Raw genomic sequence first — 24,460 nt, 5'->3', positions numbered from 1 at the left:
CTTTCTATTCCCCTGAGAAAACAATTTAAATAACCACAGGTTAAGTTAATGATTTTCATGAGCATATTAATTAAAACTAATGTCTAATACCCACTTTTCCTCAACAATCTTCCTGGTTCCAAGTCTTACTATCCCCCCTAAGACAATGCAGACAAATTGCATCCTACAGGCTAAAATCATGCATAATATTATTGTTCTTGAAAATCCCTCAGGAGAGAGCCATAATAAAGATTGACATACTGTATAAATCCAAAAGGTTGAGCTTCTCCTTCATCTCTGAAATGGCTTAAACTGAGATAGGGAATAAGAGTCATTCTTCCTATCCAATGTTTGATCTCCTTTAGGAACACAAGTAATTTCTCTGTCCTGTGTTGACTGGGTAAAATCCCCAGAAGTTTTTGAAATTGTCATGGCTCTTAGCTCAGAATAGATACGAAATCACATAAAGGTATAAATATTCACTTTCACCCATCTCTGGTAGGTAGACTCATCTCTCTATCTGCAATGTCCCGCCTTTGACATAGTTCAAACCCTCTCACCGACCCATCCCTAAACTATTCAGCTTGTTCATTAAATTAACTTATATCTCTTCCTTCGTCCTCCCCACAAAAAAATAACAAAGTTGCTCAAGTGTCTTTTGGAAATTCTGTGATTGCTCCTTATTGACTACTATGTGATCAAGTCCACACTTAGCTTGGCATGCAAACCCTGTAAATTAAACTATTTACGTTGTGCACTACCTATGCATATATTGCACCAAATGCCTACAGGGCCCAGAGAAGTAACATAAATGAACAAAGTAGAAATAGCAGATACTATGGAGAAATCAGAAACCATAGAGCTGCATAGTATTGCCATCTCGTTTGATTACTCTAAACAAAAGAGAATCTAGATTTTTAGGGAAATCTTTCAATTTTTCAAAGTTACAAGCTAATTTAGTTTTTGGAAAATTGCTGAGCAGTTCAAACAAAATCCATACTCAGGTCAAACTTGAGATGCACCTCACCAGTTTGTAACACTGCTCTATACTTATATATAAGTTCTTTTTTTTAAATCTAGAATGTTCTCTCCCTTATGTAGCTGGGAGTTTAGTTCAAATATTTTGTTCAGCATGATCAAGTCACAGCCAGCCTACCACACTCTATTCCTTGCTAATGGAATATTTACCCATGTTCTCACAGTACTGCTATCATTTTTCAAACACTTTCCAAGTTCCAGATATAGGATTTAGCATTATCCATAAGTTACTTCAATCAATGTTATTTCCTTCTCACAACACTGAGAGATACGCATATTTCTTTTCTTTTACAGATGGAGAAAATGAAGCATAGAAAGATTAATTAACTTGTCTAACATCATATCTAACGGAGAGAGAAAGTAGTATCATATCCTAGATTCTGTCTTATCCCAAAGATCAAGGTATTAAAAATTAAGATATTTTGTGTGTGTGTGACAGGTCTCACTCTGTCACCCAGGCAGGAGTGCAGTGGCATGATCACAGCTCACTATAGCTGCCATCTCTCGAGCCCAAGTGATTCTCCTACCTCAGCCTCCCGAGATGCTGGGACTATAGGTGCGTGCCACCCATGTCTAGCTATTTTTTTTTTTTTTTTTTTTTTGTAGAGATGGAATCTCACTATGTTGCCCAGGCTGGTCTCGAGCTCCTGCAATCAAGTAATTCTCTCACCTTGGCCTCCCAAGCTGTTGGGATTATAGGGATGAGCCACCATACCTGTCCAAAAAATTATGATCTTCATTGCATTGCTACTTATTTCTGCTTTGATATGTTCTCCAAACACACACACAAAAAAGATCTACTTGTGAGTCAAAACTGTTTTTATTCACTAAAGTGTTGCTAGTGCCTTGGATTATAATAAAGATTAGAGAGTCTTCCTCTATCAGTCCATCCATCTGTTCACTAATTCAGTTAGTTACCCCTCACTTACTGAGTACTTCCTATTCACTCTGATATGACTCTGATTTGGAGGCTTGATGAAGATGCAGTCTTTGGGTATCACTGTACTAGGTAGTGGTAACTTTGGAGAGTTACAAAGGAGGTAAATGATAAATATTTGCTTCAGGTGTGGGATAGCACACCACATAAGCTTTCTGGATCAAGAGCCAGAACAACTGAGTTTGGAGGCCAAATCTGCTTTTTTGCTAGCTGTGTAACTTGGGATAAACTACTTTACTTATTCACACCCCACTTTTCTCATCTGTATTGATAGTTATCTAATTCAATGGCTTTTTTGAGCAGTAAGGAAGTTTATACAATAAAGCCCTTAGAATCTAAATGATCAGTAAGTGTTAGTGAGTGTGATGGTTGATTTTATGTGTCCACTTGGCTAGGCTACGGTGTCCACATGTTAGGTTAATACCAGCCCAGATGTGGCTGTATTCTTTAGTTGTGATCCCGTTTACATCAGTAGACTTTGAATAAAATGTATTACCCTCCGTAATTTGATGAGCTTAATTCAATCAAGGAAATACTGAGGTTTCCCAGAAAAGCAGGAATTCTGAAGACTAAAAAATTTCAGACTCTAGACTGCAAAATCAACTCTTATTCAAGTCTTCAGCCTGCGGGAACGCTCTACCAATGTTGAATTTGGCAGCTCCCACAACTGAATGAGCCAATTTCTTATAATAAATCTCTGTCTCTCCCTTCCTCTCTCTCTCTCTCCTCTCTCTCCGCAGACACACAAATACACACATATAGTCTATTCTTTGGAGAACCCCCACCAATAAAGCTAGTGTCATATTAAAGAGATCACAAGTAAAATATTAGCAATTTGACCTTGACTCTTGTTCAGATCAGTTGACTGATTCTAGTATCTCTAAGACAAAAAAGATCTTCCCCAAATGACACATTGAAAGGATAAAACGAACAGTCCTTCACCAACTTGTTTCAAGGTAACCTTTTATGACTGAAATAGAAGATTTTATGGCTAAAATTTCATCCCCTCCCAAATTCTCTGGAGAGATGGACCTGCTAGGCTAGGAGTTAAGGGGGGAATCTATGGGGGAAGTTTCATGTTCCTGAAAACAAGGGAGATGCTTGATAATAAAAATATCAAACTGAGGTTTTGTTTGTTTTTCTCTCATTACCCTCTACAGATTCTTGCAGATCTGTGAGAGTCATTTGACATCACATCGCCATTCTCCCTCTTGGCCAACCCCTCCTCAGAAGAAGCCCTCAGGCATTAGTCCTAACCAGGAAAACTATCCAGGGCTAGGAGGGAAAACATTGCAAGGCTTGGAGAGGGGACCTAGGAATCTCATTTAAAGCTCATATCCCTGCCATTGCTGCCATTGTGTCTTCTTTCTAGAGAAACTGCGTATCTTTTCACTACCATTTAACTATGACATTAAGTGGGATTGTAACAGAATTGAAGCATGAAAGAGTCCTTCTGGACAAACGTAATCATTTGCAAATGTCAGGATTAAAAATTGAATGTATCTGATCTGCTTGAAATAATAAATACCAGTTCATGTATGCTTGCTCTATACCAGCTACTATTTTAAATAATGTGCATGTCTGAACTTGTTTAATGTTCATAACAGCACTAGGGTTTGAGCCATTCAAAAGAAGAAAAAAATGTGAGTCACAAGGGTGTTATGCAAATTTCTTTTTTTTTTTTGTGGTAATCACTAAGTAATTTTATTTTTTTTTTATTATAATTTAGGTTTTAGGGTATATGTGCACAATGTGCAGGTTTGTTACATATGTATCCATGTGCCATGTTGATTTCCTGTACCCAATAACTTGTCATTTAGCATTAGGTATATCTCCTAATGCTATTTCTCAAGGTTACTTTAAGTGGCAGAGATAGGATTCAAAAGGTTTGTGCTTTTAACTACTACCACTCACTACCCTCTCAAAGACTCCAGGGAGTTTCAAAGGCCATTTTAAAAGGTTGTGTCAGTCACACAGCAGTGTATTTTTAGTAATCTAAATGTTTTAATACTAAAATTCATGTTAAATGTATACAGTATTTGTACTCTGATCCTTTTCTCAAGCCCTAAATAATTACACAGCAGATTGCTTACTTAGTAATGTGTTCACTGGTTCTGCTTTTACCACTCAAGAAGCTCTGAAAAGTCAACATTAACATATATTAACACTAAGCAAAAAAACTTACATCTCAACGGCTTTCTTACTCTCATCATTAACCATTTCTGAGAATCTGCCATGCTGCCTCTTAGAGGCTTGGTTCTTTGTTTACACTCTCTTCTGACACTCGTAGTCTTACCTTTGCTTCTAACCTTTTTGTGTATATCTCTTCTACTTATTACTGGTTCTCAAGATCGTGGCTAAGCCCAAACATCAGTCACACAAGCACATGGAACATACCAGTAGGCTATTTGCTGTTTTTACACATATCTTCCTCCTCAACAGCAACAACTTTCTGCCACATGATTCTAAATCCCCAGGGTATAAAACCTCAGTGGGCTACAACAGATATTAAGAAGAGGCAGTCACAGAGTAGAATATCTTGCCACTGCCTGGAGCAAGAAACGCATGATAAGTATGTCTAAGCTCTTCCAAAGAAGAAAAAAAATTGTCCTCAATTGATTTGGGTGAAAACACAGAGAAATACTATAGGACAGCAGTTAAAGGTATGGGCCCCAGGGTCAAATTATATAGTTTGGAATTCCAGCACTGTCATATGCAATATGACCTCGGATAAGCAGCCCGACTTCTCTGTGTCTGTTACCTGCACGTAGAGGTAGCGTATAAAACTCTGACCTCAACACTTGATGAAAATATACAGCAACAAGTGCCAGCTGTCATTACTTAGCGTCATAAAGCTTTAGAGTTGGGTGACTTTCAGAAATTAACCCCGTAACTTTTATTGGTAGGGAAACTGAGGAAGAAAAGAAGTCATTTGTCTGAGGGTACTTAGCAGATTTTACTACTCAACAGGCTAGGACACTTACCATACCATTGCCAGACTTTCTAGAGCCTTCTTGGTCTCAGTGCTGCCTTTACTGTTTATGTTTCAGATATGAAAGGCCAGTGTTTGTAAGCTGTTTTTCCTCTTAAGTTGATAGATTTATGCTGAGCCATTATCTCACCTGTCCTCTGCACTGAAGCTAGGAGCGGAAAACTAGACAGGATTAAGGATGCCTAGAGATGGGCCTGAATCACAGTGAAGCAAACAGCATTCACCTCAGCCTCACAAACATGGTTGTGGGCAGTGACATAATCAGCCTCACACAGACCCGAAATACAAAACAAAAACACGGGACCCTGCTGACCACCGAACTCATCCCTCCAATTCCCCGCTAATTGTAGGTTGATAGAAACCAGTCCTAATGCAGATTAAAAGGGCCTGTGCACAAACATATTTACTGAACTCAGATAATGTCATTTATTTGTTTTATTTATTTATTTATTTGTCGAGATGGGGTCTTGGTCTGTTGCCCAGGCTGGAGTGCAGTGGCACGATCTTGGCTCACTGCCACCTCCACCTCCCGGGTTCAAGCAATTCTCCTGCCTCAGCCTCCCAAGTAGCTGGAATTACAGGCGCCCACCACCATGCCCGCCTAATTTTCATATTGTTAGTAGAGACAGGGTTTCACCATGTTGGCCAGGCTGATCTCGAACTCCTGATCTCAAGTGATCCGCCTGCCTCAGCCTCCCAAAGCGTTGGGATTACAGGCCTGAGCCACTGCGCCTGGCCTGGGCCATTGTGCCCGGGTGTTTAATAATAGTTTTAATTCTTAAATGTTTGGAACAAAAAAAAAGAAAATGAGATTATATGATTCACATGGTACTGCTGTAGTCCTGCAGCAAATTCCAGTGCCTTCTCTGATCAGGGAATTTTTACAAAATCAAATGTGATTGATACATCTTCCTCCACACTGACAGGCACCCACAGAACATCCACCGAGACCTAGAAAGTAGTACTGACTGCAGGCCCAAACCCTGGGATACAACACAGACACGGTCTTGCCCTAAACAGCTGATAGGAGAAAGACAGTATTCACTGTGTTAATCTCAGTCCAAATTAATTGTCTTCATCTAGCTCCTGTCTTACGTTCTTCATTGCTTGTCCCTGAATCCTAGCATGGCCAAGTCCTTTAGCTGTAAGCCTACATGAAAGGCATCCAGGGAGGGCCAGGTGGAAAGGAAGGTGGTGGGGCTTGGCCTTTCCTCCCATTCCCACCTTGAGCATTTGCACCTTTCTTTGTCATCCAGCAGCAGTTGCCATGGTATATAAGGGTATATCTTGTTTTCTCCTAATATGTTTATTTCTGTTTCCAAGGTGCTTCTGTTTTTACTAAAACCATAGAAGCTTCCCCTCCCACCACACTCGCATCACACACAAAAAGCAGTTAGAAAAACATTTCAATTATTCCTAACCACAACAGCACTTCTGACTAACTACAAAGAAGGAAGCTTTAGAGAAGCAGAGAGGGAAACTAAAGTCCCAGCGATACGAAACCAGAGGGGTGACATAGCCAGTCACAGTAAACGCTGGAACCAGAGCCCAGACTTCCTCAACTCCAGCCCAGTCCTTTTTCCACTGGGGAAACGCTGCTTACGTGTCCTCACCTGTGACGAACATTTGATAACTGACAAAATTAACACCTTTCAGGGAGAGCGGGGCACTGGCCAGGTCCCTCTGATAATGAATTGCTGCTCTAAGACATACCTGCTGTGGGGGGAGGTTGGTGTTTGGCGGGGAAGGGCTGCTAGGCTGCATTTTCGTAAGGACAATAATACATCAAAAAGGACAATCATAGATCAAAGGGGATATTTTTGGGTCAACTTGATATGTAGTGGAAAGCAGATTGGGAGGGGAGCCAAGTACTGGATATGCTCCGTGCGTGTGTGTGTGTGTGTGTGTGTGCGTGTGTCTATGTGTGTGTGTGTATGTGTGCGTATGCGTGTGTGTGTGTCTGTGTGTGTGTCTATGTATGTGCATGTGTGTGTGTGTGCGTCTACGTGTGTGTGTGTCTGTGTGTGTGTGTCTATGTGTGTGTGCGTTTGTGTCTATGTGTGTGTGCGTGTGTGTATCTATGTGTGTGTAAATCACGTTGCTCTCTGGGTGTTTCCCCATCCGTAGAGTGTAAAGATCTCTGAAGGCCCTTGCAGAGAGAAGTGGTGGAACGACCTTGACAGAAGAGAGCAGAGAGAGGAAAGAAGGGCGAGGAAGCTAAGCAAAGGAGAGAGAAATGTGTGTGATGGGGGGAGGAGATGCGGAGTTGGGTAGAAATGCCTTTTAATAAGACATTGGGAAAAAAATATTAAACCTAAAACTGCAGCTCTTGAGGGATCATTTTTTCATCTTTGTTGTTAGGATTTACAGGTACAGGGCATAGTAATTTTTGGATAATTGGAGTGAATGATTGAAAAGCGTGAAACGCCTCACAGGAGCGAGAAGATCCACGAGAGAAAACGAGCAGGGACGCAGCTCTGGTGCCTGGTCCTGCGGGGTGGTCCCCACGCCGCCAGCCGCGCGTTCCCCAACCGGGCGCTCCCGGCGCCCTCTCGGTGAGCCGCCCTGAAACCGCCAGGGGGCGCTCCCCGGCTGCCGGGGCTGAGGCGGGCGGAGCTGCTTTAAATCGCGGCGCCCAGCGGTTCGGCGTCTCAGTTCCTGAGCCTGGGAGCAACCGCAGCTTCTAGTATCCAGACTCCAGCGCCGCCCCGGGCCCGGACCCCAACCCCGACCCAGAGCTTCTCCAGCGGCGGCGCAGCGAGCAGGGCTCCCCGCCTTAACTTCCTCCGCGGGGCCCAGCCACCTTCGAGAGTCCGGGTTGCGCACCTGCAAACTCTACGCCTTCTGCACCTGCCACCTCCGAGCCAGCGCGGGCGCCCGAGCGAGTCATGGCCAATGCGGGGCTGCAGCTGTTGGGCTTCATTCTCGCCTTCCTGGGATGGATCGGCGCCATCGTCAGCACTGCCCTGCCCCAGTGGAGGATTTACTCCTATGCCGGCGACAACATCGTGACCGCCCAGGCCATGTACGAGGGGCTGTGGATGTCCTGCGTGTCGCAGAGCACCGGGCAGATCCAGTGCAAAGTCTTTGACTCCTTGCTGAATCTGAGCAGTGAGTGCACCCCCACCTCACAGCCGCCGTCCAGAGGCCCCAGTCCCCCTGCAGCTCCCTTATGGGCTCATACTGTTGTGTGATTGATTCCATGGTTATCAGTCTTCAGTTGATCAAGTCTTCCGATCATGTGCTCTGTCATAAGGAAATGAAGAGAATCCTGGTTTGAGAAAAGGGACGCCCAGGCATAAGCTCTAGTTTTGCCTCTAACTCCCTAGGTGACACTTCTGCCACTCTAGGTGTGGCTTCATCCTAAATTCCTATGCTGGTGGGTCGAGTTGAGGGAGTGAAGGCCAAACTTGAACTTGAGCTCTTAGACCTCTCCTAGGCATTCTGAGATTTGGGGTAAATTGAGGATTGCTAGGGTTCAGACAACAAAATGGGATGACTTAAAAAGTTTGAAGCCTGGTAACTTCTCAAGTGTGCACGCTTAAATAAATAATCCTCAAGTATTAGATATAATCTTTTTAACCTTTACTATGATTTTTCGTAGTAAAAGTTACATTCCTACTGAAAATGTCCTATCTAAGTGTCTTCTGCTTATGCTTGAGATTGATTCCTTTAATTTTTAAGATCCAGTTAGTGCAGGGAGGCCTCTTGCAAGACTCTTTGGAGAAGCCGCTTGAGATTCCCCCAAAGTTTTAATTTTCAGACCCAAGGTCTTCTGTAGAGGCTGATGGTGTAGCGCTATCTTGGAAAGAGAAGGTTGCTGGCAGGTGGGGAAAGGCTGACAAGAAAGGTACTAAATAACCTGCCCAACATAATACAAAGGAAAAAGTAAAGGCACTGAAGGGAAATGCAGCAAAATAGTCATAGCTGATGAAATCAGAGGTCAGCTGGGAGTGGAAGGCAGTGAGAGAGAAAGAAGAGCTGGGTCTTCCTTAGGTTTCCATCTTCCACAAAGGAATTTCTGTGTAATGGATGTTCAGTGACCCCCTTGTAACGTTGGAAAGGATTGTATAGAGAGACATATTTCTAAGGATGGTGGGAAGAAGGATAATAGGATAATTTTTTTACTTTTTTTTAAAGGTTTCGAGTGCCTTGTCAGAAAAGTCATTAAATTCCCATTTACTTAGATAATAATGATTCACGGCTGGAGTATCTTCCTTGAGAAATCACATTAATTGTCTTATATCATGTGTCTGTTATGCCCTTTAATTCACTTGAAGAAAAGGTCCCTTAGTCTTTGCCTAGATAAACGTGACTGCCCACTGGCCCCCACTGTGTGCTAAGGGTGAAAAGTGTTGACATTGTTCAAATTTACTTAACTTGTTTTGTCTACCTCGTATCAAAGGACAACTTTTAATAGTGTATATCAAAAGCCATATAGTTTAGAGTTATTAAAGCTCTTCCAAATCTATTTGAACACCTTGAATATCTGTGGCATTTGCTCAGTCAATGTGCATGGCTGTTTTGAGTGTTATTATTTCAGCTTTTGAAGGTTCTCATATTAGGACTTCTTTACACCAAAATCAATCCGTAAGTTTAGTAATTATGTGTTGCTCATTGCCCTCAGGGGTTATATTTGTACTTACAAAGTGAAAAATTTGGTAATAATTATTGAATTTCTCCATGGAAAGGTAAATATATTTAAGGAAACTGTCAGGCATTTTAGGTACCATGTTAAGGAATTGGCAGCTGGAGGTTTCTAAGGACAATTCCAGAGAGGTCTCACTGTCAGTTTTATTCCTCTGATCAAAATAGTTCCTTTTCAACATCTTTAAATAGGTTTTCTTTTAACTTCCTGAAATGACCAAATGAAATCAGATTGATCCATGTTGTAAATACTCAAACGGATCGTCCTTACACATGATAATGTGTTAAAATGTTTTACTTTCATTTTTTGGTTAATGTAGTTATTACAGTTTTTAAAACTGGGGTGAAAGGACTAAATACCTACCACCCCCCACACACTTTAGAGATGTCTTCCTATTTTTTTAAAACTCCAGATCAGAATCCACTTTTGTTTTACTTAAAGCCGTAGTTTATCCAAGGTGTGGCTTAGGCCTTTCTCTCAAAACCCATTCTCAGAAGAGGGACCCTTGACTCACAGGTTTTCTCTTCGAACCTGCCATGACTCACGGGATGCTTTTGGACGGAGCCCAGGAAATCTTACTTCATCTCTCTGCCTGAGCAGTGGTGTTTGCGCCCACCAGCTGTAGAGATCTGGGATGGTGATTCATTGGCTGGTTTTGGTACAGTTTTGTTACATGTAGAGATGAAAAGGGTTATGTGTGTATATTTAAGCAGTATCCCTCATAAAAAAGCTGCATTTCATTAAGTGTGTTTAGGTGAAAAGCTTAGCTGTGGGTTTCCTGAAATTGTACCTTGCTGTCTTTCCCAGTAGAGCACACTTGATGTCTTCGAGTCCAGATGCAGGGCTTTGCCAAGCCTTTAGCACTGGAAGTATTAAAATCTCTTGTTTCCCTGCTTTATGTAGGGTAGGTCGTAAAAAGCATATGACCTTCATAAAGTATCTGAAGGAATACAGTGTGCTAATAGTGTATACAGTAAATACAAAATGAGATACAGCAAGGCTTCTTCTTTTAGGTAGTTCTTGCCAAGCAGTTTATGAAAATGTAACTGAGGAACTTCCTGGGGAAACAAATGTCACATTGTGTACTGTAGTTTTACAATGGCTGATACAATTTCCATTTCATCCAAAGTATGTGATTTTATTGACCCTGGGCATTCTTGTAGCTGAAAGTTGGAATATACAGAAAGTGCCAGATACAGTTGCAGTAGACTTTTCTTGATTCACCTGTACCTCTTGCCTTGTTTTCATCTAATTCTCAAACTTTTAGGAAGCTAGCGCCAATTTTATGTGCTTGATTAATTGCTTCTTCTTACTTGACTTTAATAGCTAGAGCTGTCCAAAGATTGGGTTGCTGTAGGAGGCTGCATGGTGGGAGGTGTGCAAGCAGAGAATAAATAAGCATTTTGAAGGAATGTTGTAGGGAAGATCCAAGCACCAGACAAATGGGAGGTTAGGCTAGACTCTCTCTCAATCTCACTGAACGCTGAGATTCTGTAATTTGTTTATAAGCTCCTCTAGCCTGTTTAACTTGCTTTGCATGAATCCACATGTGTGTAGGTGTGCTTAATGAGTATTGGTGGCTGTGAGGTTTCCCAGCACTCTCACCATGATGTCAGGCTCAATCAGAGAGACAAAATCACTGACTTGGACAGTCTTTGAAGCCTAAGTGGAGAGGAGGGCACCTATTTATGCTTCTCCAGATGCTTTATGCCTGCTGAACCGAGGGTACTCGAAGGGCCATTGGTGTTCAGATATACTTCATAAATTAGTTCTGACTCTAAGAATAATGGAAGTTGAAGCAAAAATCCAGGCTTGAGATCAGAAGTTCTCTATTCTTACTGTGGTTTGGCACTAAGTAGACAAGTGTATAATGGTGAACCACTTGATCTCCCTGGTTTAGTTACCCCACTTGTAAAATAGGGCAGAGTGGGAGGAATGGGGAGATGAATCTATGATTCATTTATCCATTCAACAGATGCAAGCCAGGCCCTATTCTTGCTGCTAAGGATGGTGCAGCTAAGATGATTTCTAAGATTCCTTCCAGTGCCAGCATTCTTTGTTATTACTTCAGTGATTGAAGTGGAAGAGGCAAGTCACACAGCTTAGGTTTCCTTAATTGGAGTGATTAAGGAAATGTATTGGAGGTAATATAGAGGCATCAACTTAATTCTGAGAAAATTTCTTGAGGAAACACACAAACAAGAAAGGTAGCAAAACTTCTGAGGACATCCTGAAAAGTGGTACATCCTGCCTCATCCAGGATCATTTTCACTCGTGATTTTGCTTATGTTCTGAGGTCACATCTGGTGATCACCACCTCATGCACCAATAAGAGGGAAATGCTAACGATTAGGACTTTTATGAAACTTTGAACTTCAGTAAAAGTAAAAGATTTAATGTGGGGAAAAGCCAGGGGAGTACACTTCTGTGACGGTCTGTGTTGAGCTTATTTAACTGCAGGGGAGAAGAAAGTACAGTATTTTTGTTCTAGTCACCCAATCATCAGTTCATTTATTCACTTAATACTTATTAAGCAACTACAGATGCAAAGGGAGACTATGAGGGAATAGAGGTAGAATTGGAATCTGCAGTCAACATTTGAACAACACAGGTTTGAACGGCAAGGGTCCACTTACAGGTGGATTTCTTTCAACCAATACCGATCAAGAGTATAGGATCTGAGGGTCCGAAGCCTGCATGTAGGGAGGGTTGACTTTCTGTATACAAGGCCTCCACAGCATCAACTGTAGGACTTGAGCATGTGCAGATTTAGTTACCTGTGGGTGGTCCTGGCACCAATCACCCCTGTATACCAAGAGACGACTGTATTTTGTTTATGATATATAGAACCTAAGGTAATATGGCTAGAAAATAGCATCAGCAATGTCTGGTATTGATAGTAGATTCTGCTGCTTGTGTAGCAAGACTTTAAAGCTCTAGAAAAATTCCATTTATGTCTGTCTTTCTACACATTTGTTGACGAACCTAACTGTAGTAGGTCAGTAACTTCCAACTCACTTCTTGTCTTATAAGTGGAGATCTTTGTAAGTATTTACTTTTAATTATACTTTCAGGTTGAAAATGATGAGAACTCCTTAGGGGGTCTTTAATCTCAAGATTGTCAGTCTAGCTAAATATAATTAGAAGACTGCCTTCTCTGTTTACTGCTGAATAATGATGAGAAAAAATAGTGTAATTTTTTTAATGTTTGCTAACCAGGTTCTCCATAGACAACTTTAGTCAGTGGTCGTAATATTGCAGAGTTAGCTGCAAATTTAAGAGGCGAGAAAAGGAATATGTTTGTTCCTAGGTTTGTTCTCATCAGACCAATTCAAAGTTAATATTGCAAGCCTATACTACATCTATCTCATCCAAAATGTTGTTTTATAGCTTTCAAACATCCCTTTTAACTTCTCTGCTCTGCCGCTCATCATTCCATTAAGGCAAAACAAAACAAAATTTCAGCTTTGAAGCTCATTAGATGCATACTCTAAAAAACAGATCAAAATAAGCAGAAAGTACAATTTATATTATCTGCATGAGTTTCTAGTTTTTAGTGACCTAAGCTAAGTCTGGCTTTTAGTAGTAAGATTTTAGCATACCAGGCTCTTAAGGGAGGTGTTTCTCAGTATTATTTCAAAAATTAAGCTAAACACAAGAGAATAAGTATTTTTACCTATCATATTGGTACAGTTTTTTAAAGGATAAAGACATGTTCTAATTTAAATTTATTGATATTTGATAAATCCATGTGACTTTTCAAGTACTGTGCTTGGTGCTTTAGATGGAAATAGGAATAAATATCTGACTCAAATCATGCGGGACTTCACAATTACATACTGTACAACTCTGATTTAAAACACTTCTATGATGTGAAGGTATTCATCTGGTTCCAGCTTAAAACTGTGCAATTTAGATTTGATCTGCACATAAAACACTTGTAACTTGTAACACAACAGTTGCTTACTTTGACTTGTAGTCTATCATTACCTATGCCTTGCTTGTGAGTTTTCATGCTGTTTTAATTCTCAGCGTTTTGTGCGTGACTGCATGTGTATATTATTTTTGCATTTTCCTCACATATCACTATACTTAAGAATTTATCCAAATGTCTCCAATGAAGCAAAGTAAGATTTTGGGTTTGATGCAAATCTAATATTGGAACATACAAATACATTTTATAAGTCAATAGTTGCCAGGATGTAAGTGAAAATATTACTTTGCAAAATGACAGTTTAAAAAACAAAGCAGGATCTCATTTCTATGGTTTATGCAATTTTTAAATATTGTGTTTGCCATTTTCTCCATTACTTTTTGTGTATTATGCAAATAACATATTATCCTATAGAGAAAGGAAACCTGATAGGTTTGTTAGCAATCATAGAGCAGAATATCAGTCCCCAGCTCCTTGGAAAGAACACTTTGCAGATGAAGTGGCAAGATAGATTTGACATGAATCAAATGTGTTTTCTTTGAGAACTTAATGGGCAAATCTTAGAGATTAAAAATGTGAACATTAGATCATTCCAGGTGGGTGCAGTAAGGGCCCTGGAGTAGTTTATGCACGTGTGTGCCTTGCCTGGGAGATCAGGGGTTTTACACAGTCTGACTCATGAGATTGATGCCCAGTTAGACTTCTCTTGAAGACTACCCTGTGATCTAAGTGCTCAGACCTGCTGGGCAAGTGACCTTCTGTTTTTACTTGAAGAAAAGATCAGTGTGATTATTATATAAACTGAGTCCAGTTTGGGGCCCCACAACTTGAACAAAGAGAAAAACTTGGAGCAAGATCAGAGAAAACTTCTAAAATGATTAATAAAAGGTTGAAAGAGAGGATTTATGAAAAAATAAAATGGAGGAGGCTGTGAAATGTAAGACGCTATAGATGCTTGAAGTACTGTCATAGAAATATTTATTGATTGTGTGATCTCTATGCTGACAGTAAAAATCATGTCGCCCATTTCTCAAGATAATCACATGACTTCTGATTATACTTAGAATAGAATCCATCTTCTTACTCTAATTTGCAAAGCTCTGCATGACATATGCCTTCTGCCCACCTTGCTAAACTTCGTTTTACTTTGCACATCCTATCATCCTACATTAGGGTGACCAGCTTTCCCAATTTCTTCAGGATTGAGGGCCTTCTAAGGATGTAGGACTTTAAACTTTAAAGCTAGGACTGTTCCAGGCAAACTGAGATATGTGGTTTCCCTATCCTCCAGACATGGGTCATCTTTGTTACTTTCAGCATCTCCTCTTCCAGCATATCTCTGCCTGAAATACTTTCCTTCCAAGTGTAATCTTAGGACCACGTCTGAAATCTGCGTTACGTATGGGTTTAGTTATTTTATTTGTTATTTTTCAATAATGATAGCCTTTGCAAAAACCATCCATCAGAAAGAGGACATACCTTAACCGTGGAGTCCTTGGTACTTTCCTCTTCATACCACAGTATGGCTTGTGATTCCAAGGAAGAAGTTGTGTAATAACCTTACAAGCAGCTTCAGTTCCTTCCTGGTAAACCTGTGGCCCGTGGAACATGTGCTTTGATCCAGCAGTTCCTCTGACACCTGGAATCTTGAGATAAGTGTGTGGGTCAGTGTGCCTGTGTGCCCATACGTGCTTATGAGGAGGTCAATGTGTGAGGGGAATCAGGAAGTCTCTTTTTTATTTTTAAATGAAATCAAGTAAAACTTTACCTTGGCTTCCAAACTCTCTCTCAAATAGTGTAAACAATACCTTTGATACTTCTTAGAAAGAGATTACGGCCAGGCGCGGTGGCTCATGCCTGTAATCCCAGAACTTTAGGAGGCCAAGGTGGGCGGACCACCTGAACTCAGGACTTCAAGACCATCCTGGGCAACATGGTGAAACCTATCTCTACTAAAATACCAAAAAAAAAAAAAAAAATATTAGCCAGGCATGGTGGCTCGTACCTGAGGTCCCGTCTACTCAGGAGGCTGTGAGATGAGAATCACTTGAGCCCCGGAGGCAGAGGTCACAGTGAGCCGAGATTGCACCGCTGCACTCCAGCCTGGGCAACAGAGCGAGACCCTGTCTCAAAAAAAGAAAAAAAAGAAAAAAGAAAAAGAAAGAGATTACTATAATTTTATCATAGATTGTCTGGTTATAGCAAAGACAGAAAATCAGTAAATCAAGATTTAATGAAGTTTTAGAAATATTTAGCTTCAATTATGATTGGTAACCTAAGTTCTCAATCTTGACGATATTAAGGCTAAGCCTAGGCCTAATTAGATACTGAGATACAAAACCTTTCCAACATCTCAGCCACTTTTAAAGACCACGAAGGAGTCAATTGTTCCAATCCACTGGATAAAGATATAATTTACATTTTACTTATATAACTGAAATATTATTCCAAACAATACTAAGTTTCTTGCTCAAGATAGCATAGTTTGTTAAAGCTAAAAAATACTTACATATGCAAAAGGTACTTGTCGCATATTATCACTGTCAATGATATAGTGATCTTTAATTAAAGGAGGACATAAATCTAGAATTTAAACAAAATCTTCTAACCAGCATAGTTTCAGTTCATAATTAAAAGTCTGTGCCTTCATGCCACAATGATGGCATCAAGCTTTTACTCTGTAAGAAATATATTGATAATCTCTCAAACTTGGCCCTGTTTATTTGATCATGAGTTAGTACACCAAAAATAATAATGGAAAATTAGAAAAAATGGAATCCTGAGAAACACTACATTGAATTATCATGTGTGCTATTTTACAACATGACAGCTTAAATAGTTTTAAAAACTAGTGATGTCTTTGAATATGAATCTACTACTATGTTCCAAGGTAACATCTCAAAGGTTATTTTGTTTAGTTTTAAGAAAATGACTTCTATATTCTCCCCCACTCCTCCTATTCACATCACTGGAGATACAAATGCTGCTTATCCAGCCATGATAATCTATAAAACATTTATTTTTTATCTTCCAATTCATCCAGTTTTTCTGAAGCTTGCTGATTGGGGTGTAAAGCTGGTTACTAATATCAAAGATATACTATAAACCATTTTGATTACAAATAGTTAACATCCAGGATAGTATATATGATTGTTACTTAAAATTGAAATTATCTTAGCAAGGATTAAAATCCCTTAGTAAAAAATAAGTATGTATTAGTTCAGCTAACCCTATTCAATTAGATCATTAATTATTTTTCCAGTTGATTTTGAATTTAATGTTGAAAACATAAGATGTTGGAGTGGAGGGATCTCTTTTTCATCATCCAGCCCGGCATTTGTTTTTCTGGAGAAGATACTGTATGTTGGGTTACCAGTGGAAACATCAGTATGACTGGGGTCTCTAGATTCCTAGTCCAGTTTTCTCTCTTCCATACAACAGTGACATATACTTGGTCTTCTTCCATTTTTCTCTTGTTGGTCCCAGCGTATTTTTACATGTTTTGAAATGTTTTCTGCCAGGCACATTGCAAGCAACCCGTGCCTTGATGGTGGTTGGCATCCTCCTGGGAGTGATAGCAATCTTTGTGGCCACCGTTGGCATGAAGTGTATGAAGTGCTTGGAAGACGATGAGGTGCAGAAGATGAGGATGGCTGTCATTGGGGGCGTGATATTTCTTCTTGCAGGTAATAGAGGCTGTGCCCCCCTTTCATCTTACTAACCTGTTCCTGGTATGATTTGAAATCTATTACATTGGATTCATTACACTTGATTTCAGTCTCTAAGGCAAACTGCAAACATAGACCTGAAGTCCAGTTGACTTTCATGTTCTCAAACACAAACTAAATGAAAATGTGAGAGCTCTACTCACATCTGACAGGTCTATTGGTTGAAGTTTCAAGTGGCAACTGGTTTGTTAGAACCAGTCTCTTCCAGTGAAGAAAGTTGTTCACCGTTTAGCAAACACTAAGGAGGAAGTTCATGTAATTCGGAAAATTCCTATGGTGTCTCCACAGATACTATGTGGAAAAGATGGGGAGTAGTGAGAGAAAACACAAGAATATGTGAATCCTTGGGGTCTGTGAGGGATGGAAGGATTGGGATTATTGGAGAAAAATAAGGACAGCATTCCAGCTGGGCAGATCTAATTCGAGAATAAACAGGATGTGCCTATAGATCAGTGAAAAGAAAGGCCAACTGGAGTAGAGGTGGCCTGTTGGAATGGTCAGTTTAAAGCAGTTAGGAAAAAAAAAATACAGAAATACCTTTAAATTTTTTTGGTAAAATAATGATATTATATTTTGCATTGAAAATAAATATGTGTTTTTTAGGCCAGGTGTGATGGTTCACGCCTGTAATCTCAGCACTTTTGGAGGCTGAGGAGGGTGGATCACCTGAGGTTGGGAGTTCAAGACCAGCCTGGCCAACATGGTGAAACTCTGTCTCTACTGAAAATACAAAAATTAGCTGGGTGTTGTGGTGCATGCCTGTAATCCCATATACTCCAGAGGCTGAGGCATGAGAGTCACCTCAACTCGGGAGCCAAGATCACGCCACTGCACTCCAGCCTAAGCAACAGAAGACTCTGTCTCAAAAAAAAAAAAAAAAAAGAAAGAAAAAAAATAAATATCTGTTTTTTTATTCAAGTGTTGATTGATAAGTTACATTATGTGTCATTTAAGAAAATCAAAGTCAGAAAACATGGACAGCATTATTTCAAAGCTTTATAATAATGCTTATTTAAAAAATTATAGTGTATGTATATTTACGTGTGTGTATATGTACATACATATACACTCTCTCTGTGTGTATATATATCTTTATATCTATACACTGTAATATGTATATAATCTCCATATATATTATACAGCTATAATAATAGACTACTGTATGTTCTCTATATTAGGTATTATATGCATATATGTAGTATATTATAGTATATTTTTTTTAAATAACAGATATAATTAATGATATAAATCTACTAATAGAAAAAACTAGAATAGACTTTATTTTCTTATTTTCTTTTTGACAGAAGACTTGTAGGGGCTTTTGCTCCAGTATAATATGTCAGTTTAACCAGTAACTGAGGAAGATATGGTTAGTTTAAAATGACCAGTCTCTCAGTTTACCCAAATACAAATTGACTCCTGTCTGAAAAGGCATGGATAGTGTTTTATTCCTAATAATTTAATCTTATATCAAAGGCTGTGAATAGTAATCTTTGTGGCCATCGTTGGCATGAAGTGTATGAAGTGCTTGGAAGGTGCCGAGGATGAAATGCATTGCAGTATTCCTTTGCTTGCCTTCTTGTAACTCCCACAGGTGACTACATCACTCCTATTCCAGTTTCAGGGACTTCTCTTAGCAGTTAAGCGTCACAAATTCAAGACCATTCGCATGGTCTATTTGAGCAGCCAAAAGCAATAGTGTTTTCTGTCACGTCTGGAGGCAATTACATTGGACCATGTTTTTGGTTGGGGAGAGAGAGTAGCACAGAAACATCTAATCCGTCTATATTGATGAATGCTTAGAATTACTACAAAAAAAGTTATTTAACTTTTTTGATAAGAAAAAAAGAGGTATTTCGTACATCTTATAAATGATTAAGTGAATGATTTTGACTAAATGATTTCTCTGCTATCATTGAATATAAAATGCCATGGGAAATTGAGATTGGGTTGCATAAATTGATCTAATGTGGCACCCTCAACAAATCTCAGGTCAATCTATACCTATGTCAGGTATTCCCTTGGCCAACGGGGCAGTAGTAATGCAGGTATTCTGGTCCATTCTGAGACATGTCCTAATCTCACTGCTATCTAGCTGCTTGCATTCCTTTTGACTCTGCAGAAATGTAAATTTTGAGTTTGATCAAGAACATAGAAGAGTTTTCATCTTCCCCTTTTGCAAGTAATTCTGTCTGTACTAATAATGACAATAGTTTTATCAAATGTAGTATAGTACCCTAATGTATAACATTATATTCAAAAGAGATTTTGTATAACATACACCTGCCTAATTGTTTCCAAAAAAGGATTATTTGTACCAAGATATCATAAAAAAAGTATAAATTTTGTCTAATGCCAACCTAGTATTTTTTATATTTTAATAGATACTTGGAATAAATCATATCTGGACTTCTAATCTCCCTAATACCAAAATAAAAATGTCAACACTATTGATGAGATTTAATTCTTGCAAAATACGTTTTGGTTTAACAGGCTGTGTATTTAGGCTCAGTGTTCCATGGTGATTAACAGTCTTTTGTTCTGAATTTCTGTAGGTCTGGCTATTTTAGTTGCCACAGCATGGTATGGCAATAGAATCGTTCAAGAATTCTATGACCCCATGACACCAGTCAATGCCAGGTAATGCTATTCATGCATAAAATAGTTTGTTTTCTGAGAAAATGCCCTTTTTATATTCTACAAAGTTCTGCTAGTGCCATCTTTTCCCAGATTTGCTTTCAAGAATTTTATGTCAAACCTACAAACAATTTAAGTGATCTCTGACTTATGTTAAAATGAGTTTGATAATTGCTTTAACACCCTGTATTGATGACAAAATACCTTCCAAAGTTGGAACGTTTCAAGCTCTATACTTTTCAACTGTATACTGGACTTCTTTTTTCCTTTTTTCAAGTATTAATAAAGATGTTAATATATTTGAAATTTCCTTTTTGAAGTGTATTCTGATGTTTACAACACCTACCTATGATTATTTGTAACTAATGCACAGTTTATGATTGATTGAGAAAAATTGTACTTCTATAGGGGTTAATGAATAATACTTCATTCCCAACAGTTCATTTTTACACATAGAGTTATGATGTATGTTTTTAGTATGTTCAGATACCACCTTGAAATTTTTTGTTCTTTCACAACTGTAAATTGTGAAATTTACAATAAACTGTAAATTAAATAAACTGTAAATTACAAAGGTCATCTTTCTTAATACTGCAAGTTGTGCAGGTTGAGCTGATTCTTACCTCTCATGTAACAACATTCTTTAATCAGAGATGAGGCTCTTCATCTCACTGTCTTCACATCTTTAACACCTAATAACTACATTCGGTCAGGATGTTAAAAAATAATTATTGTTTGTCGAGTGCTTAGGTGAATGGATGAAAAACCTCAGTGTTTGGAGAGATAAGATGTGTTTCTTTTTATATAATCACCCACATATGGGAGAACACATCCTGCAATGGTTGTGTTGGACCCCATCCCATAAGATTTACAGTGTAAGAACAGAAACTGCTAGAGGTCAGTAGGCTAAAACTTCACCAAGTTAATAACACCAGTAATGCACAGGAAAGCACTTTATAAACTGCCAGGCATTTTGCAATTGTTATTTACATTATTGCGTGTGATCCTAAAAGCAGTCTATTGAGGCAGGTGGGATTATCCTGCTTTGAGAGGAGGAGAAACTGAGGCTGAGAGGTGAAGTTGCTATCCCAGAATTGCAGCAGTTGAGAGTCTGCATCAGGATTCAGACTTGGCCTTAAAACTTATAGTACCAACCCTTCTCTACTCTTCTGTATTGTCCATAATCACTCAGAGATACCCCACCCTAAGTGTCTGCTTTAATACATCTGCCTGGATCAGCTTAATCCAGAATGGTTCATAGACTGCTTAGAACTTTTCTTTACAAAACCATAAAATTTGGATTTCAGATTATATAGGTGCCTGGGATCAATGGATCATCTGTTCAAAACTCTGATTATCTCCATTATGCTCTTCAGTTTCTTTATAGAATATGATTACTACTTAGTGATAAAGCTTCCTTTGCTAAGTTTCAGCCTAGGAACCATGATCCAAATGCTACTTCTAAAACATATAAACATGCTTTACAAGTATCCTACATATGGAAGAGTCTTTGCAATTATTTGTGTAATTAACCTGGTATTACATGTGTTATTTCCTGATCTACTATTGCAAATTGTCAATAATTGCAATATAAACATTGTTTTGTTTATATGTTCAGAAATCTTAAAGTACTTCCCAAGGGATATCGAGGGGTTATTTTCAATGAAAAAATATGTATATAATGAGTATTGATTTTTTTTCCCCTTTATTGTATTAGAAAAGTTGCCAATAATTCAAATAATTCACTGATTAACAAGCACATGGGTTTTTCCTTTCAGGTACGAATTTGGTCAGGCTCTCTTCACTGGCTGGGCTGCTGCTTCTCTCTGCCTTCTGGGAGGTGGCCTACTTTGCTGTTCCTGTCCCCGAAAAACAACCTCTTACCCAACACCAAGGCCCTATCCAAAACCTGCACCTTCCAGTGGGAAAGACTACGTGTGACACAGAGGCAAAAGGAGAAAATCATGTTGGAACAAACCGAAAATGGACACTGAGATACTATCATTAATGTTAGGACCTTAGACTTTTGAGTATTGTAATCTGAAGTATGGTATTACAAAACAAACAAACAAACAAAAAACCCATGTGTTAAAAATACTCAGTGCTAGACATGGCTTAGTCTTATTTTATCTTCTTTCCTCAATACAGGAGGGAAGATTTTCCCATTTGTATTACTGCTTCCCATTGAGTAATCATACTCAAATGGGGGAAGGGGTGCTCCTTAAATATATATAGATATGTATATATACATGTTTTTCTATTAAAAATAGACAGTAAAATACTCTTCTCATTATGTTGATACTAGCATACTTAAAATCTCTAAAATAGGTAAATGTATTTAATGCCATATTGATGAAAATGTTTATTGGTATATTTTCTTTTTTGTCTATATATACATATATAATAGTCAAATATCATTTACTCTTCTTCATTAGCTTTTAGTGCCTTTGCCGCAAGACCTAGCCTAATTTACCAAGAATGAATTCTTTCAATTCTTCATGTGTGCCCTTTTACATATATACTTATTTTATTTTTTACCATGATCTTACAGCACTTGCATCGTTATTAAGCCCTTATTTGTTTTGTGTTTCACTGGTCTCTATCTCCTGAATCTAACACATTTCATAGCCTACATTTTAGTTTCTAAAGCCAATAAGAATTTGTTGCAAATCAGAACTTTGGAGGCAAATCTTTCTGCATGACCAAAGTGATAAATTCCTGTTGACCTTCCCACACAATCCCTGTACTCTGACCCATAGCACTCTTGTTTGCTTTGAAAATATTTGTCCAATTGAGTAGCTGCATGCTGTTCACCCAGGTGTTGTAACACAATTTCATTGATTGAATTTTTAAGCTACTTATTCATAGTTGTATATCCCCCCTAAACTACCTTTTTGTTCCCCATTCCTTAATTGTATTGTTTTCCCACATGTAATTATCATGTAGTTTATATCTTCCTAATAAGGTGTGGTCTGTTCGTCTGAACAAAGTGCCAGGCTTTCTGGAGTGATAATCTGGTGACAAATATTCTCTCTGTAGCTGTAAGCAAGTCACTTAATCTTTCTACCTCTTTTTTCTGTCTGCCAAATTGAGATAATAATACTTAACCAGTTAGAAGAGGTAGTGTGAATATTAATTAGTTTATATTACTCTCATTCTTTGAACATGAACTATGCCTATGTAGTGTCTTTATTTGCTCAGTTGGCTGAGTCACTGAAGAAGTCACTGAACAAAACCTGCACACACACCTTCGTGTGGTTCAGTGCCTTCCCCTCTCTACCAGTCCATTTCCACTGAACAAAACCTACACACACACCTTCATGTGGTTCAGTCCCTTCCTCTCTCTACCAGTCTATTTCCACTGAACAAAACCTACACACACACCTTCATGTGGTTCAGTCCCTTCCTCTCTCTACCAGTCCATTTCCATTCTTTCAGCTGTGTCTGACGTGTTGTTTGTGCTCTGTTCCATTTTAACAACTGCTCTTACTTTTCCAGTCTGTACAGAATGCTATTTCACTTGAGCAAGATGATGTAATGGAAAGGGTGTTGGCACTGGTGTCTGGAGACCTGGATTTGAGTCTCGGTGCTATCAATCACCGTCTGTGTTTGAGCAAGGCATTTGGCTGCTGTAAGTTTATTGCTTCATCTGTAACAGGTGGTTTGTAATTCCTGATCTGCCCACCTCACAGTGATGTTGTGGGGATCCAGTGAGATAGAATACATGTAAGTGTGGTTTTCTAATTTAAAAAGTGCTATACTAAGGGAAAGAATTGAGGAATTAACTGCATATGTTTTGGTGTTGCTTTTCAAATGTTTGAAAAGAAAAAAAATTAAGAAATGGGTTTCTTGCCTTAACCAGTCTCTCAAGTGATGAGACAGTGAAGTAAAATGGAGCGCACTAAACGAATAAGATTCTAAGGAAGTCTTATCTTCTGCAGTGAGTATGGCCCAATGCTGTTTGTGGCTCAACAGATGTAATGGGAAGAAATAAAAGCCTAAGTGTTGGTAAATCCAACAGCAAGGGAGATTTTTAAATCATAATAACTCATAAGGTGCTATCTGTTAAGTGATGCCTTCAGAGCTCTTGCTGTTAGCTGGCAGCTGACGCTGCTAGGATAGTTAGTTTGGAAATGGTACTTCACAATAAACTACACAAGGAAAGTCAGCCACCGTGTCTTATGATGAATTGGACCTAATAAATTTTAGTATGCCTTCCAAACCTGAGAATATATGCTTTTGGAAATTAAAATATAAATGGCTTTTGCCACATACATAGATCTTCATGATGTGTGAGTGTAATTCCATGTGGATATCAGTTACCAAACATTACAAAAAAAATTTATGGCCCAAAATGACCAACAAAATTGTCACAATGGAATTTATCCAGTTTCGATATTTTTATATTCTTCTACCACACCTGGAAACAGACCAATAGATATTTTGGGGTTTTATAATGGGAATTTGTATAAAGCATTAGTCTTTTTCAATAAATTGTTTTTTTAATTCAGAAAAAGGATTATTGGCTTGTTTTCTAATCATTTAGTGTAAGATTGCCATTCTTGGT

The 24,460-nt window shown here is 38.8% G+C and overlaps 2 protein-coding genes across 3 annotated transcripts in view; one reads left to right on the top strand and one right to left on the bottom strand.

Annotated features, from left to right (window-relative positions):
- The window catches only part of CLDN16 (claudin 16), a 123,978-nt gene that overhangs the window by 83,998 nt on the left and 15,520 nt on the right, over positions 1–24,460 (bottom strand). The window contains exon 2 of one of the 2 annotated variants that reach the window (XM_063620538.1): positions 15,008–15,174. The exons of the other annotated variant lie outside the window; for it this stretch is intronic. The gene's annotated coding sequence lies outside the window, so the exon portion shown is untranslated. The remainder of the gene's footprint in view (positions 1–15,007; positions 15,175–24,460) is intronic. 2 annotated transcript variants of the gene reach the window in all.
- Positions 7,478–24,409, top strand: CLDN1 (claudin 1). The gene is made up of 4 exons (XM_063620540.1): positions 7,478–8,057; positions 17,050–17,214; positions 19,812–19,896; positions 21,672–24,409. Exons 1-4 carry the CDS (start codon positions 7,835–7,837, stop codon positions 21,832–21,834), a joined length of 636 nt encoding a protein of 211 aa, XP_063476610.1. The 5' UTR covers positions 7,478–7,834; the 3' UTR covers positions 21,835–24,409.

This window comes from Symphalangus syndactylus, chromosome 17 (genome assembly GCF_028878055.3).
Source record: "Symphalangus syndactylus isolate Jambi chromosome 17, NHGRI_mSymSyn1-v2.1_pri, whole genome shotgun sequence".
NCBI lineage: Eukaryota > Metazoa > Chordata > Mammalia > Primates > Hylobatidae > Symphalangus > Symphalangus syndactylus.
Note: the sequence above shows the minus strand (reverse complement) of the source record. Positions and strands in the feature narration are given on the sequence as shown.